Source organism: Filicampus tigris, chromosome 8, assembly GCF_054856515.1.
Source record: "Filicampus tigris isolate MCC_2025a chromosome 8, RoL_Ftig_1.0, whole genome shotgun sequence".
Lineage (NCBI taxonomy): Eukaryota > Metazoa > Chordata > Actinopteri > Syngnathiformes > Syngnathidae > Filicampus > Filicampus tigris.
This window is the reverse complement of record NC_141224.1, coordinates 1,822,788-1,840,036: the sequence shown is the minus strand read 5'-3', so window position 1 is coordinate 1,840,036 and position 17,249 is coordinate 1,822,788. Positions and strand designations below refer to the sequence as shown.

Here is a 17,249-nt window from a genome sequence, read left to right as displayed (position 1 = left end):
TTATTATCGTGAGCACGTTACATCATATGAAACCAAGGCAAACAGGATGATACAATGAGCAAACATTGTCACAGAATTGACATTGTAGGAAACGCACATTGGCAAGGCAGCGAAGATACGCGAAGGAAGCAATGATGCATCATTTAAAAAACGGGGATATATTCTTTTATTGTGAGAAAACATCTTTCCGTTAAAAGTCAAAAGGCAAGGAGTATGCCCGCACTTGCTTAGCACCTCCCACTGGGGGCAACTCCAGTTTTGAAGAGCCGTGCTTTGTCTGGTCTGGTCCCTCGCGTAGGACCAATTTGCCCTGAGTGACTCTGCCAGCGCAAAAAAAACCCCCCAGAAAACCAAGCGCCCAGCCCCTTTCAGCTCATCAGTACAACACTAATATAGTCATTCTATGCAGAGGATAAAGAATAGATGACTGTGAGAACAGTTATATTGTCTGTCTACAACACGGGAACCGCTCCGCCACGACAAGGTGACAGCTCAAGAAGGGCTAATATAGGTACATGATTTATTATTGAACTCATTTAACAGTTTTCTTTTCCCATTTGGCAAAATCTGCGGAAATCAACAATATTCTGTAAAAACAATCAGCCTGAAGCAGTAATCATTGTCAAATAAATCACCCAGATCTCATTCCTCCAGCTTTTATTGGAGCCAAGCACTTTAAATGATTCTTCTGCAAAATGACAAAATATTCATCTCTACAACCCCCTTGAAAAAAAAAAGTAAATAGTGTTCTGATTGCACAAATATTGTACATGCGCGCAGGGCGTGTTGCCACCAGACAAGCGGTCATTGTTGTGTTGACCTCCGTGCTGCTCATTTCATATCGTGTCGTCGCCGGCCACTTGACACCCTGGGACAAGCCGCCTTTCAAGTGTCCCAACCATATGTGGCAGCAGAATAGAGAGCCGTAATGGACGCTTTCTGCGTGATCGTTTGGGAATGTCTGTGGAGGTTGAGTCGGCGATGATGGGTCTGTTGCGGGAATATTCGGGCAAAGCTTTTCCAATGCGACCCCTCCGTCGTTACGTTTTTGTCACTGGCGACGACGTCACACGTTGGACTGGAGGAATGCGAGCCACGGCATCACGGGAAGCAACCACACGCGCGGCTTCAGTGACGACGTCTGCGAATCTGGACACAGACACAAAGCACCCGTCGCTAGCAACATTTACAGTCGATGAGATGCTACTTCTAAGACTGCCACGACTCCTCTTGATACGATTTCTACTACTAATACCATTGCTGTTACTACTACTACGACAGATAATCTACTACTATTCATATGACTACTACTGCTATTACTAATATGACTGCAAATATACTACTACTGTCACTCTTGTACAAAGTACTACTTCTACAAATCTACTACTCCTGCTACTACTTTTCGACTAGTATTAGAACAACAGTTATTACTTGCACTAGTAGCGCATACATCGCGTTCCAAATCATTATGCAAATGATGTTTTTCTGTGATTTTCATAAACTAGGCTTTGTATGTAATTGGCACTCAGCATAATTCTCAGGTCAACAGCTGTTAGAGGAATGTTTTAAACAAATGTTTTAAACAAAATTCCCAATGATAACAGTATTAAAAGCATATTTTTTGTTCAAATGCACCATTCCAAATTTAGGAGGTTGTATTTGCTGAAATACAACAACACTGCTCAGCGACTTTTTACTGACATTTTTTAATCGGAGATCCAAGTAATCTTTTCCAGATTTTTTTTTTTTTTTTTGCGCTTATTCAGAATCTGCCCTTGTTTTTTCCATCAGGTTTTCATAATAATAACATAATAAGGTGGATTTTTTTTTTTCTCAAACCTCACAGCTATGAATTACAGCGCATGGGGAAGCCGCATTGCGCAAGCTTTTAGAGGTCAAACTTAAAAGTAAAGAATAAAAATATCTTAAAAACCTGATGTGCAACAAAAAAAGGAGTTTTTGTTTTTTTTTTAAATCAGCATCAGAAATACATTTATGGACACAAAGCCATCTCTGATTAAAATCTGCTGTTGACCAGTGTAATTTGGAACACGGTGAGATGCTAAATAGTGCCTGGGTTTGCTTCACTATTAACATGTAGCTGTCCCACTAATTACTACTAGTGAGCAGAAAAGTCACAATTTAGTGGAAGGCACTCGTGGAATGATGGTTACTAGTAAGACACTGGTAAGTCTTTGCTACTAGTGTTCTGAACTTCTTACTACCATTAAAATAAATGAGCACACAGGCCTTAAGTGGTAGTTCAATTCTTGAAAAGCGTATAAATAGTATTCCCAAAAAGCATATAAAATATTAGTGTAAGCCACTGTAACATAATGTGCACAGTTCGATCATTTAATTCAGTGATCCTGTCGTGTACCACTAGAGGGAGCACTCCTCCCACTAGTATCTTGTACAAGTGGCTACTCACTAGTTATGAGGATGTCTATGGTGATGCTGCTGCTCCTGTTGGTCTCATTGTTGAAGGCCAGACAAGAATAAGGTCCGCTGTGGTCCTGGTTGACGCGGACAAGCCCCAACGAAGGGCCCGTGGCGTTTAGAAAGCGGCCCCCGAAAGCCCAGCCAAACAGAGCCGGCGGGCCGGACTGGGCCGAGCAGCGCGCGGTCAGGTTGCTTCCGCTCGCAAAGGAAGCGGCGGCGTGCTGCTCGTTGACCGTCAGCGCCATGTTGTCCGGGCCGTCTGGGGAGGGAGAGGGAGCATTTCAAAGCCGTCGGAATTGAACGCTCGCGTTTGAACGGTCGCGCTCACAGATGACGGCGAAGGTGAACGGGTCGCTGGTGCCGTTGCTGACGGGGTTGAACGCCAAGCACCTGAAGGGGCCGCCGTCGTAGCGGCTCACGTTGCGGACGGCCAGAGTGGCGTTTCCGTGGGAGAGCGCCACCCTGTGGTGGGCCGTCACCTCCGAGCTGCCGTTGAGCCAACGGAAGGACGGCGAGGATCCCGAGGAGACAGAGCACGTGAGCGCCGCTGCCGACCACTCCGGCGGGTGGCTTTGGTTGGCCGACAGCGTCACGTTTGAAACCGGCTCTGGGCAGGACACAAACGTACACCGCCGGAGATTTTCATTCGTAATATGTCGACCATTGACAAATGATGGGAGGCCCTTTAAAAATGATGGACCGACGAATGACGGAATGGGTTTTCAACCGTCAGTGTCATCGTCGCTAACGCGTGTCTGCCAGTGACGGTCTGTCATTGGTCGGACGCCCATTTTTCTGACATTTTTTGGGGGGGAACAACTGACAGACTGACAAACTCCTGACCGACTGACGGTCTGATGATTACAATTCAGTTCAAGAAAAATGACGGATTGACGAATGACCGACCTGCAAAATTGAGTAAAATGCACACCTCTGTTGTACGCTGTCTTATTGTTTGAAGGAAAAGCGCCTATCAAACATGAAGGGTGGGATTTGCGTAGAGAAGCGTACCTGCGCCTGGCATAAAAAGTGGCGCCTCTTCATTTTCTCAAATGAGGTCTCACACGAAGCTTAACTGACATCGGGGGCGTGCGGGGGGCGGGGCCAGCAGGGGCCCTCAGCAATAGCAGAAATTCAACTCGATTCAAGTTTTATCAACAGTTACATTGAAATCAATCATTTCTCGTGACGTCAGTTATTTGGTTGAAAATTGTTGTTGCAACAAAAAAACCTTTTATAGATATTTCATATGAGAAAAAAAAAAAAAAAAAGCATCAACACTTGCTTAAAGCTCATGATGATGATTACGACGATGAAGGCGTTGCTCCAAATAGAGCGTAACGACACAGGGCAAGTTGGACGGGAGCTGATGCCATTATGCCTGGCGACAGAAAGTCTCACATGATCGGAAAGCCAAAACACACGTGCCCAAACGCACGCACACACACAAAAGCTATAATGAAAAAAAAACGCGTCTTGTCTCATCTTCGTCACTCCAAATACTGCATCACATGAATGTCTTATGTCAATATTGCTTTGGGACGGTCTTTTGTCATTACAGCAACAGAAAGCTGTTGCTCTGTAAAGGCTTGACATGAAAGCGACACGTTAAATGGTGAGAGATACTGTTGACGCATATACTTTATTTGAAACATCCTGGATCAAATAGCCACTGTCGGTTTGGCCAATCAGCTCCTTGTTGGAGAAAAGCGCCAGAAGGATTGAAACACTGAACGGCTGGATATGTGCATTCAAAAGCTTTGAGAAAGTTAAATTCAGTGATAGAAGTTGAAGTTGCTGCCTCAACACGCCCGTAAGTCAAAACACTCGTATCTCAAATCATCCTTCACCATTGAAATGTATGGGAATGCCATTAAGTCCTTCCAGCTTACCATAAAAAACACTTTTTTTTTTTTAATATAATGAAATTGCACTCTATGATAGTCTAATTTATAAAACCAGAAAATGATGACCTAATTACATAAAATGTAAAGAATAAAACTGTATTTGACAGATCATTTTATAATGTACATCTTCGGACGTGATTATTGATGTATTGTATAGTTTGAGATAAGTTTGTTGGTTGCGGCGGGGTGGGGGGCTATTAGTATACTGTAAACACAGAGGATTTGGTACACCGTTACACTGTTTGTCCAATATTTTCGTATTATCCATTGCTCTTGCTCTCTCAGTTTATTAAATCTTGTATTTTGAAGTGTGTTTAAAGAACTTAAAAAGTGCCACAAATGTTAGCATTAAGCTAGCAGACTTAATGCTAAAGTGACTTAATGGCAAAGTTTTCTGGTTTGGTTATATGCCATGCTGCTTGTTGTGAAGTGAGCTGGATTTACCGCCTCCGTGCAGTGCTTGTGTCTCAAATTTTCGCTTGCAAGTCAAAGCAAAAAGTGCTCGTATCTCGAGAAAGCCGCAAGTCGGGTCGCTGGTATCTCGAGGCACCTCTGTAGTTTTATAAGGGATTACTTTGAGATGGAACGAGACAGTTTTCCACTTACTGAGAAGCCATTCGGACGTCTACAATGACAATTGTGTCAGCAGATCCCCGATACGGCTTCATGAAAAGCGTCAACATCCTCACCCAGAACCGTAACGGTGGCGTTGGCCCTTAGCGGGGGATGGCTGCTCTGCAGCGCGTACACTCCCGAGTCCTCCAGGGTGAGCGACCTGAGGGTGAGGGCGGCCGTGCGGAAGTCCACCGCCGCCCTGCCGCTGTGGTTGGGGAAAACCGCCTGCTGGTCCCCGCGCCAGGTGAGGATGAGGGAGTCGCCCAGCGCCCAGCTGCCGCCCCTCACATCGGCGGCCGGCCAGAGCGAGAGCGTCAGGGTGTCCCCCACCGTGGCCGGGTTGGAGGACGGTCGGACCTGCACGCCGCCCGACGACAGAATTCCTGGTGGGGGTGCAGAAGAAGAACACGAATGCTAAACCTGAACCACTTGGCAATCATCACTTGAGCGTCACCTTGCATCGAAAGCAGCAGCAGAGCAGCCAGTTTTCTCTCCATTTTGAGGTGTCCGACTACCACCTCTTTCCTGCGACGGTTATATATGTCCACCCCCATCTCGTCAAACATGCTGGTTCTTATCTGGCTCAGGGGGCTTCTGTGTTCCATCTTTGTTTGCCATCTTGGGTGAAGTTCTCCACGTGACAAATGATGACAACGGGTATGTTTAGCTAGACTGAAGGGGGCCTGGGGTTGCCGTTTATTCAGCAAGACTTTGTTCTGTGCAGATCGAATCCGAAGCTCCTTGTTATTGTTGAAATATTTGGACATTGGCGGGCATGATATCGATAGATGACGCTTATGTATCGATTTTGCGTCACACCACGCAGGAAGCCATTCGTGGCGATATCAATACTTTGTCCAACCCCGAAAAGCAAATTTGTCATTAAAAGTGCCTACTTTGGCCATCAGACAACCAAAATATCAATTTATGACACGTGTGTATCGACACTGTTTCACAGTAGAAAACGATACATTGTCATATTGGTATTTTGTCCAAACCCTAACCGCAAAATGTGTCAGAAGGTGTAATAATGTCAATTTGTGACGCTCATGTTTTCATTCATTGTAATATCGAAATTGTGTCCAACATCTAGTTGCCAATTACTCATAAAATTGAATAAACCTGGACATTGGATGGACGCAATAATTGAGTTCTATCACAACAACTGCAAAAAAAGTACTCGCAGGTCCGCGTGAACATATTTGCGAGTCCGTTCAAACGTGCTTTCGAGTACGTTCAAGTACTTTTGAGTGTACTTGCCAGTCAAAAATTTGGACTCCACTTTGGCAACTCCACACTTATTTGAGTTTGAGTTGCACCTACACTTACAGTTACTGTAAGTTTCACTTAGTTGAGCCGCATTCGAGTTGCTGAACCATACCTACATATTGAACAGAACACAATATTAAGAGCGTTGCTTCGTATGGGCTTATACTTTTAAACAGTTAAAGCATTCAACAACTCAACCGAAATATGAAAACGTTTTTTGGGGACACGCCTTAACTCAAGTGGTAGAGCCAGGTGTTTTGATTATGATCATGTAAAAGGAGCTTAATTATTGTCTAACTTTTATGTCTTAAATCCATAGAGGACAAAGTGTGATAATCTATCAGCAAATACAGCAAGATATGAGGAGCTCAGTAATGTGTCAGAACACACCGGAGGCCTTTGTCTCCCTCACCTGTTTGCTTTGTGTGATTCACATGTCATAAGTGTGTAAAAAAAAAAAAAATGAGTCAGTGAGGTAAAGGATATTCATTGAAATTTCCAGACGTACGTCACAATGGCTTGGCTTTAGCTATGAGTAAATCAATAACACGAGCTGGTCAAAGATTGTCATTGAGTCAAACAAAGCGCCACAATGCTAAATCCACATTGACCTGACGTGAACAGGCGTTTATCGTCTTCAAGCGACCATCCGTCATGTTAATCGTTCCCTCAACATATGCAGTAAAGCCACGGAAGCGGCAATGAAAGAAAATGGTTTGGAATGGGATATTGTACATTTTGGGACAATTTTGTTTTTCAAAATATCCCAAGGATCAAGTCATGTTTTTTCTCCGGATAAAATAATGCAAATGACGGAGCCCGCATATCAGCCCATATGCCGCTGGGCCAATGGCGAGTCCAGCTTTTATTGTCGCGATGACCAGGTGGCGGCTTCTACTTGCGGAAGCCCAAAGTGTGTAAAGGCCAGCACCTGCAAAAACAATGCAAGCATTTTCACCTGGGAAGGCAGCACTTCAAACATTACACTGTGTGTATGTGGCATGGGTCATTGATGGTCGCGGTTTCACGAGCAATGGACGATGATTTGAATAGGAACAGCAACACACATTGACAGATAATATAACAATACTCACAGGCATATATTCTTTATCCTTTGTGTTATACTGCCTCCCTGTGGACATGGCAGGTATGTCAGAATTTGGGCAGTGATCTTAAATTGGACCGGCAAATCGGCGCTGTTGTTCGGTCCAGCTTCTTTCATCTTGGACAGCTGTCTAAAAGTAAAGCCCCTCCTGCTGATGACAGCACTTAGAAACGGTAATCCATGCCTTTGTTACATTTCGGCTAGATTGCTGGAATGCACTTTATTTGGCCCTCGCCCAGTCCTCTCTCAAACGTCTCCAGTTGTTTCATAAAAAATGCTGCTGCTCGCCTCCTAACTGGAGCTCGGAAGACGGAGCACAGAACACCAATTGTGGCCTCCCTTCACTAGGGTTCATTTTAAGATGCTTCTATTTGTTTGCAAATCCCGAAATGGCCTCGCCCCGGCGTACTTCTCCGAGCTCCTCCGCACCTTCCCGTACGTGCCTCCGGTCTGCGGACCAGGCGGGAACACTGGAGCCTCAGAGCTAGGGGATCGAGCCTTTTCAGTTGCTGGTTCTTCCCTTTGGAATGACCGTCCAGTAAATGTTAGGCAAGCCCCCTCTCTGTCCGTTTTTCAAACCCCGTTTGAAGACACATTTCTATTCTTTGTCTCTTGATCCGACGTGAGACTGACACTTTTCTGCTGTTTTCCGGTGTCTACTTGATAGGGTCATTTGTGTTTTCATTCATTGCTTTCACGTGTTATGCTATTTCGTTTGTCTTGTACTGTTTCGTATCTTCCGTGTAATGATGACGAAGCGCTGGAAAAAGAATAAGAATTCAAGCAAGTGTTGCAGTGAAGCATTTGTCATGGAGGATAAACATTGCGGAGGCTCAGCAGAGTCATGTGCAGCTGTCACCAACACAAGCAAAACGCTGATTGCCCGCCGCCGCGCAACCTCGCCTATTTTTAAAACCATCGTGCATGATGATGAAATAATTGGTCACTCACTGCAACTTCGAGTAACTTCCTCGGAGGCAACCGTGAAAACAGAATGTCAATCTTATTTTGCTGTTTCTGACGTCCAACTCTTCGCAATGATCATTTGAACACGTTTAACAACATGCGCTCTACTCACAAAAAGTCGGGCTTTGGGATGAAAATTCAGAATTAATCCAACCCTAACCTTTCTTTGTGAGTAGTGTAGTGTATAAAGACTGGAAGTATGGGTGATGCTAACATTATGCTCAAAACACAAAGTGTTAGTCAGCCTGCGTAGGCCGGCACACAATTTTAAACCTTTGGGACGGCATGGCTCAGTGGTAGAGCGGTTGTTCCCCAACCCAGAGGTTGTGGGTTTGATCCCTGGCCCTTGTGACCATGCCAAAGTGTCCTTGAGCAAGATACTGAACCCCCAGTTGCTCCTGATGCTAAGCCATCAGTAGGGGAAGGCGAACTCAGTGTGAAGCACTTTGAGTGCCTTAATAGGTGGAAAAGCGCTATACAAGTGAAAGAACATTTACCATAAAAAAAAAATACCATGTATCATTAGCATGGCAGCCATTTTAGCTTATAGCATCAGTTTTAAAGTTACCATGTGCTGATTTGCTATTAGATTGAATGAAAGTTTTTTGTTTTTGTCTGCTTTTTTTGTGATTGGCCCAAGTGTCCGTGCAGTATTTTAATATCATCAGTCGGCAAGTCTTTGCCTGTGTTTCCATTTAAATCCCACCACAAGTTGACCTGTATACAGGAACACATACTCTGTAAATATGTGTTCTTAAATATTGTTTGAGGTTAATTCAGTTGACTGGTAACAGAAGTGTTACATAGAAAGGATGAAATGAAAAAAACCCAAACATTCATGTTAACATTGAAGGGGGAAAGTCACCCATTCATTCACTGGGCCTTTTCCTTCCTGTTACTGGGCACATGTCGGCATGCAGTAAGGAGGAAGAGGAGGTGAGTTGCCATTGTTTGCTGGACTAATGATGAATGATGATGAAGAGGAGGATGAGGGGGGCGTATTGGTGGTCTTTAGGTTGGGGCTCGGCGGTAGGAAGTCAAATAGGCAGAGTCACACAATGCTTGCTTTTTTTGGGAGCTTTTAGCCCTCCTGGAATGTTCCTTTGTCTTTCTGACGCTTCAAAAGAATTCTAGTTTTTGGTGTATTGCAACTGACATTACTGCTTTTCAAAACTGGTTAAACATTGTCCAAAATGACCACCTAAAATTCCATTTACAAACAACAGTCGGATTGTATTTTATTGTATTGTTATTGTATTGCATGTAAAAAAATTTTTTAAAAAGGACATTTTATTGAGAGGATGTGTCTGCTCCAAGGAACTACCGATGTGTTTTACTGTGCACAAAATTAGACAGTTAGTTGCTGCTAAACTCTGAGGTAAGCCGCAATAAAATGTGTTGCACTAGAAAACTATTAAAGACAAAAAAAAAAAAAAAACACGCAGAGTATCTTGCCACCAAGTTTATTGGATTCAATCAATCAAGCAAAACAAAATAAAATAAATAACAACACAGATTTATTGGTCAAAAACCAAACATTTCTCGTCTGCACGAGCCTTTTGTTACATGACAATCAATCAGTCATGAATGCGATCTGCTCCTATTGATCTCCACCAGGAAGTGAAACGTGAGCAGCTCAATTGGATCGATAAGCGCTGATCAATGGTTCACCTGCCACTCCGGGGCCTGAAAGACCAAGATTAGCACGGGAGCAAACAGGAGATGCCGCAAACATCCAGCAAACAACTTGAACGAATAAAATCAAATCGGCACATTGGTGGTGGTGGCGAGGCAAGGCAAGACCAGTTTGCGGATGTTTTTAAAAGTGTTCATTTTAGCCATGGAACACATTCACAAACAACACGTGGCGCTATAACCACTAACCGTTAGCCCTCTTTCTTAGTGCACTCTTAACTCTTTGATCTTTTATTCAGTGAAACCCCGTTTATTCAGGCAATTATTTTTCCAGACCTACCCACAATAGGTGAAACATTGCTTATATACTTTGACCCCGCCCACAGGCATTTAACATGTTTAAACTTGTTGAAAAACACTCCAACTCATTAAAATCACGCTTTCTAAAGTTTTCCTCAGCGCTTGTTCTTACTCTCGCTGTCAAGAAATGGAAGAATCTTATATCACTTTGAAAAGATAAAGAATCAGACTTTCTCGCTTGCACAGTACTTCAAATAAGATCCAAAGTTGAAGATTACTGTAAAATAATCTGCAGAAATTGCACATAAAACAAAAAAAGGATCACACGAATATTTAAACAGAAAAATATTCAACCAAACCATTTAATTTCATCTGATGAAAGTCTGCTAGCTTAACGCTACCATAAAATGAGGAACACCATAGGATGGGCTAATGAGTATTAGCATAGATGCTACAGTAATTGTAAATTTTCAAACTGTTATTTTAACACACATAAAGCTGCAACACACACACAGCTCCATCAATTTTCACAGGCATGTATTCTCTCTTTTCTGAGCTATTATATCAACTATTATTGGTAATTAATTGGGGACCTTCTCTGTTAATTACGCTGTATCTCTCTCTGTTGACCTAAGTGTTGACCAGCATGTTGTGCACAACATGGCACTACACTGAAGGCATGCAACCCTAAATTCGGACTTCTCTGTATACTGTAAAAATCCACCAAAAAAAAAGGTCTGCAATATAGCAGGGATTCACTGTTTTCACTGTGAGGGGGATGGTATTATGTAAATGAACTGTATTGTGCAAAATTCTGAAGGCCTCACTCACAGACACGTTTTCAGAAATATTAAGGTAACAACACAGTGGCCTGGAGTTTTGATTTCAAACCTGATGGGTGAGGAGGCAATCCAGACAACTGTGACACGCTTTCAAAAACACCCGGGTTCTTGTGAGCCGGATTATTCATCCCCAGATGACCAGGATCCTCCCTCAACTTCCGATTCCTCAGAATGCACTGAGACCCCCGTCACGTGCTCCTCCTTCTTAGGGGCGCAACCGTGAGCAGGACTCCCATTGACGGCCTTCCCCCAGTCCAGCTGGCCACCAAAGTCCACGTCGCCAATCCCTGGCATTACCGTGGAGATGTCGTCTGATCCATAAGCGGCAGCCACTTCCATGGACGACGTCCAGAAGTCCCGTTTGTCTTTGCCATTGGTTTTGTGGAATTCGGACAAGGAGTCCTTCACAGCAAAGATGTTTTCCTCAGGTGCAGTCTCTGGGGAGATTGCAACAGGTTTCTCGTCAAATGTGGGGGCGCTCTCGCCTGCTTCCTCATGAAGATGAGTCACAACAGATTCTTCATGCTTTGGATGTCCGACGTCAACGTCCTTGCTGGCGTTCTCCGGGACATTCCATTTGTCTGTTGAATGGGCAGCCCAAATGTTCTGTTTGCCTTTGTGGAATCCTAAAGAGGAGTCCTTCACGGCGAAGATGACCGATTCTTTGAGTGCAGTCTTCGGGGAGATCTCAACAGGTTTCTCGCCAAATGTGGCGGCACTCTCACCATCACCTACTTCCTCATGAAGATGACTCACAACAGACTCTTCTTCATCTTTGGGATGTCTGGTGTCGACCTTGTCACCAGTGTTCTCCAGGACGTTCCATTCATCTGCCGGCTGGCCGGCAGTATCTTCGACCGCGGAGGAAGTATATTGCTGGAGGAGACCTTTTTGGTTTTGAGATTCACACTTTGGCTGATCCAGAAGCTTGTCTTCTTCTTCTTCTTCTTCTTCTTCAAAGTCAGGCCCACTAAGGAACTCACTAAAGGTTTCATCAGCATGCATCACCGTGGAAACATCAAACTCAAACTCATCCTCCTTTCTCTCTGGAGCTTCAAAGGAATCTTGAACACCTTGTCTCACCTTCTCTTCATCAGGATCAATGCAAACTGGTAAGTTTACCATGACGGCATCTTCTTGTTTCAATATTTCATCTTGGACCTCCTCCACATAGTCATCTGGAAAGTCCACTTGAGACTGGACGAAATCTCTCGGGTCCAGATTGTCTTCTTCTTGGACACCAGGATCCATGCAGGATGGCACATTCAATTTGTTAGCCTCTTCTTGTTCCATGGTCATGATTTCATCCTGGACTTTCTCTCTGTCATCTTGAGAGTCTTGCTGAGGCTGCAACAAGTTCTGTGCTTCTTGTTTCAATATTTCATCTTGGACCTCCTCCACATAGTCATCCGGTGAGTCCAACTGAGGCGGGCTGAAATCACTGAAGTCTGGATTGCCTTCTACTTCAGGATCCATGTAGGATGGCGATTTCACTTTGTCAGCCTCTTCCTGTTCCATGGTCATTATTTCGACCTGGACTTTCTCTCCATCACACGAAGACTCTGGCTCAGTTGTTACCACGTCTAGATTGCTTTCCATTTGGACATTGGAGTCTGTGCAGGACAGCAAGTACACTTTCTGTGCTTCCTCTTGTTTCAATATTTCATCTTGGACCTCCTCCACATAGTCATCCGGTGAGTCCAGCTGAGGCGGGATGAAATCCCCGAGGTCTAGATTGCCTTCTACTTGGACATCAGGGTCCATGTAGGATGGCGAGTTCACTTCGTCAGCCTCTTCTTGTTCCATAGTCAATATTTCAACTTTCTCTCCATCATGTGGAGACTCTGACTCGGGCGGTACCAAGTCCAGATTGCTTTCCATTTGGACATCGGAGTCTGTGCAGGACAGCAAGTACACTTTCTGTGCTTCCTCTTGTTTCAATATTTCATCTTGGACCTCCTCCACATAGTCATCCGGTGAGTCCAGCTGAGGCGGGATGAAATCCCCGAGGTCTAGATTGCCTTCTACTTGGACATCAGGGTCCATGTAGGATGGCGAGTTCACTTCGTCAGCCTCTTCTTGTTCCATAGTCAATATTTCAACTTTCTCTCCATCATGCGGAGACTCTGACTCGGGCGGTACCAAGTCCAGATTGCTTTCCACTTGGACATCAGATTCCATGTAGGATGGCGAGTTGACTTTATCAGCTCCTTCTTCTTCTTCTTCCATTATTTCGACCTGGACTTTCTCTTCACCCGAAGACTCTGACTGAGGCGGTACAAAGTCCAGATTGCTTTTAATTCTGACATTAGAGTCTGTGCAGGAGAGCAAGTACACTTTCTGTTCTTCGTCTTGTTTAAATATTTCATCTTGGACCTCCTTCTCTTCCATCTCTTTTCTCTTCTCATCATCGGGAGTGTCCAACTGAGGCAGGATCAAGTCCTCCAGGTCCAGATCATCTTCTACTTGGACATCAGGGTCAATGCAGAATGGCAACTTCCCTTTGCCAGCCTCTTCATGTTCCATGGTCATCATTTTGTCCTGGATCTTCTCTTCATCATCTATAGTATTCACCTGAGGCGGGACCAAATCCCTAATGTCCTGGTTATGTTCCACTTGGACTTCAGATTCCATGATGACTTCTTGTTCCGTGGTCATTATTCGATCTTGGGTCTCCTGCTCTTCCATCTTTTCCTTGGCATCATCTTTTGGCGAGTCCAACCGAGGCTGCACAGAACCCCCAAAGAAGTCACATTCCACTTTGAGTTCAGTTTCCTTGCTGACGTCTTCTCCCATCTTCATCATTCCATCCTGGAGCTCCACCTCTTCCACCTCCTCCAACGTCTGAGGCTGAACAGAATCCCTAATCTCCAACTTGCTTTCCACTCGGACATCAGATTGTGGGGTTGACTCTTGATCCTTTGTCATCATTCCACCCTGGACCTCCTCCTCTTCCACCTCCTGCCACTTCTGAGGCTGCATGGAATCCCCAAGGTCCAGGCTGTGTGTGACTTGAATGTCAGATTCCGTAATGGCTTCCTGTTCCATGGTCATTTTTCCATGAAACTCCTCCTCATCCTCATGAAGGACTGCTTGTCTCTCATTGGTCACCTCTTCAGCAAAGTGGGAAGCGTAGCTGTCTGTGGAGAGGTTCTCCAATTCCTGCTCCACGAGTCGGTCCGTCTCGAGCTCCACATCATCTACATATGCAGGTACGTCTTCAACCAAATGGTCCTCACTGACTTTCGGGGTTGATTTTTCTATTCCAGAAGCTTTCTGAGAATATTCTAGGTCATATCCTACCATCTCTTCAGCTACTTCCTCACAAAGATCCTCCATGGTACCAAAGTTCTTGGCCTTGCTTTCATTCCAGGCGGGTTCGCCCGCCTCTGCGGACTTTCCGTCGTGCTCACCATCACTGGACTCACTCTCGTCCACATGCGTCGCTTGTGTGTTGGCGTCCGTCTCATCGCTGGTGTACCGGATGAGTGGACGCGTGTCAGCCAGTGTGTTCTCTTGAGCATAGCTGTCACTCTCCAGCTCTGTTCGCCATGACACCGAGACATTTTGGGAGTCCTCGTCCTCTTCGTTTACATCTTTATCATCAGAATGTGGGTAATGTTGTAGCCAAATCTGATCATCTTGCTTCTTTATTTCTTCTCGACTTGGCTCGGACCTTCTTGTTGAGATGTCCTCCTCCGGTTCTGCATACTGTCTTTCTGCTTCTGGTTCAGGTTCACTTGACTCAACATGGATCTTCTTTTCTATCACGCTGTCCCACGTGTCCATCTCTTCTCCATCCGGATACAACATGTCCATTGCTTCTGTCACTGTCGTTCCTAAGGTGGAGTAGCTTATTTCCCGTCTGATGTCAGTCACGTCCATAGGGTGGAGCTCACTTTGGGAAGATGGACTGCTGGTCTTGGATTCCAGGGTGGTTTCTGGTGCTGCTTCCGTTCCAGAACTTGACGTTTGCTCCTGCTCATCTTCCTCCATGCATGCCTCAACCGCAGCAATTGCAGAAGAACTGAAAATCTCCTCTGTCATTGCCAGAAGTTCTGTTTTCGGTTTTTCGTTGCTTGATTGGTGCTGAGGGATCTCTTTCATGAGAGGTTGAGCTTCTGACTGGAGCTGAAGGCCGGCAGGTGTTTTTTCCTCCACTGGAACACAAGGCGACTGTTTCTGTTTGCATACGGCCGAGGAACTGATGGTCTCCTCTGGCATTCCCAGAATGTCCCGTGACAGCTCCTGGGTGCTGGCTTGGTGCTGAATGATCTCCTTAGTGAGTGGTGGCGCTTCTGACCGGAGCTCAAAGTCGACAGTTGTTTTTTCCTCCAACAGAACACGCGGTGACTGTTTGTGATTGCGTCCAGCTGTGGAACTGAAGGTCTTCTCTGTCACTCCCAGAAGGTCTGATGTAAGTTCCGGGGTGCTTGATCGGCGGTGACTGATCTCATTCTTCTCTTCTATGATCCTTGACCCTAGGCCTTCACCTTTGGGCGATCCTGACCGGAGCTGAAAGCCGACAGACGCTTCATCTTGGCTTTTCCCACCATATTCCTCTTCTACACTTTCAGCAGGACGTTCCTCATGCTCCTCCTCACCGGGAGAAGACAGAGGCTCTGCATATGTCACTTTCTCGTCCACTTCCTGTGCTCGGAACTTTTCCACGGCTCCATTATGCAGTATTTTGGGATAAGAACTTTCTTGTTTGGCCCTCATCGTTGTTGTTTCTTCATCCTTGCGAGCTTGGCTGACAGTTGCGGGCTTGCTCCTCAACGGGGTTGTTGAAGTTATCGGTGGTCTCCAGACTGACGTGAGGGTGTTACAGCGAACAGGTAGTTGGCAATTCCCTCGTAGAGGCTTCACAGGCGTGTCTATGGGGAAGAAGATGCAGTCAATGTTTCTGTAGTAAAAACATGACCTTCTTACAACTAAGATGTAATTGCCTCACATGCTGTCTGGTTCAGCTCCATGGAAAGAAACCATCGTTAAAAGCCACCTCCTCCACGGAGCCCCCACGCTAATGGACACTATCGATCGCCATTTCCTTTCTTACGGTAAAAGGCAAGAGGCCATGTGGCGCTTTCTCTGCTGCTGCTTCTTGGATTACGACCAACCCCCACTTCAACCCCCCCCAATTTGAATAAAATCATTATAAAATGGAGGAGCTCAACGTGAAGGGTTATTAGTTCAACTGATATATTGTGAGTGACTGTTTTGCATTAGAGGCCTCAAGACGAGTGATTTAATTGTCAAAGTAGGCCTTTACAGAGCACTTTAATTAATTAAAGGTACCAAATAATGAAGTCAAAATGGACGCCGTACTAAAAGACAATCACGTGATTTGTCCCAGCCAATCAGCGAGACCAGAAAAAATGTTGTGAATAAAATAAAAACAATACATTAAAAAACAAGAACATAGTCTTGCTTTTCAGTGTTCATTTTATGAAAACAAAACCCACTGAGCGACCGCCGTAGTCATGCAGGCGATAACGTCCTGGCATTTTTACCTTTCACGGTAATGTTTCTGGACTTTTTCACAAGAGCGACATCATCTCGCCGCAGGCTCTCACCGTCCAGCAGAGCTCTGCAAAGACAGCAAAAGAAGAAGATGGTAGGAGGAAGGAAACATGAGAGTGCAGTCGTTGTTATGGTAACACGCACACACACGCACACACAAGGGCCACTGATATTATTAGCAGGCCATGCGGCACTAATTGACAAGCTGGCCATCGTCGTTTGCAGGGATTCCCAAACTGCGGTGGATGCAACCCCTCTAAAAGGGTGCGCATGAGTAACTGTGGTAGAATAATGTATATTTATTTTAAAAAAATATACGTTTTATAAACTCACTAATTAAATGGATGCACGCTGGTGCCTTGAGATACAAGCGACCCGACTTTGTGTATGTAACATGCAGACAAGTAATATGCTGTTACAATACTCACAAGCAAATATTCTTTATCCTCTAGAAAGAACAACTGATATCAGTGCTGAGGAGTTGTGACGTTCCTTGCGTCTCCATCTATGTCGGGATTGTATCTGTATTATACTGATGTGACGAAAAACGGTTTCATTCTTGATATTCTGTTTAATTATGTCATACTCTGTTTACATTAAGTACAATATTACACTGTGCTATTTTTTTTTTTTTTTAATTTAAAA

At 44.8% G+C, this 17,249-nt stretch overlaps 2 protein-coding genes across 5 annotated transcripts in view; both read right to left on the bottom strand.

Annotated features, from left to right (window-relative positions):
• Positions 1 to 112: 112 nt before the first annotated feature.
• Positions 113 to 5,569, bottom strand: LOC147142954 (cell adhesion molecule CEACAM6-like). The gene is made up of 5 exons (XM_086037764.1): positions 5,419 to 5,569; positions 5,039 to 5,347; positions 2,771 to 3,049; positions 2,432 to 2,701; positions 113 to 1,149 (listed from the first exon to the last, which is right to left on the bottom strand). The coding sequence occupies exons 1-5, from the start codon at positions 5,567 to 5,569 to the stop codon at positions 1,067 to 1,069; spliced, it is 1,092 nt and encodes a 363-aa protein (XP_085893890.1). The 3' UTR covers positions 113 to 1,066.
• A 4,182-nt stretch (positions 5,570 to 9,751) lies between these two features.
• Positions 9,752 to 17,249, bottom strand: part of LOC147142952 (uncharacterized) — a 17,664-nt gene continuing 10,166 nt past the window's right edge. For all 4 annotated transcript variants that reach the window (XM_086037051.1, XM_086037052.1, XM_086037049.1 and 1 more), the window contains 2 exons: positions 16,595 to 16,671; positions 9,752 to 15,958 (listed from right to left, as the gene is read on the bottom strand). In XM_086037051.1, the coding sequence (XP_085893177.1) occupies positions 11,202 to 15,958; positions 16,595 to 16,671 (4,834 nt within the window). In that variant the 3' untranslated portion in view covers positions 9,752 to 11,201. The remainder of the gene's footprint in view (positions 15,959 to 16,594; positions 16,672 to 17,249) is intronic.

What these genes read in the sequence shown, in the direction of transcription:
- LOC147142954 (XM_086037764.1), bottom strand. Translation starts at nt 5,569, where the DNA reads ATGGAACACAGAAGCCCCCTGAGCCAGATAAGAACCAGCATGTTTGAC. An exon ending in CGCCACCGTTACGGTTCTGG is followed by an intron (nt 3,050 to 5,038) that starts GTGAGGATGTTG and finishes TGTCCTGCCCAG; the next exon opens with AGCCGGTTTCAAACGTGACG. An exon ending in CATAGACATCCTCATAACTA is followed by an intron (nt 1,150 to 2,431) that starts GTGAGTAGCCAC and finishes GTCTGTGTCCAG; the next exon opens with ATTCGCAGACGTCGTCACTG.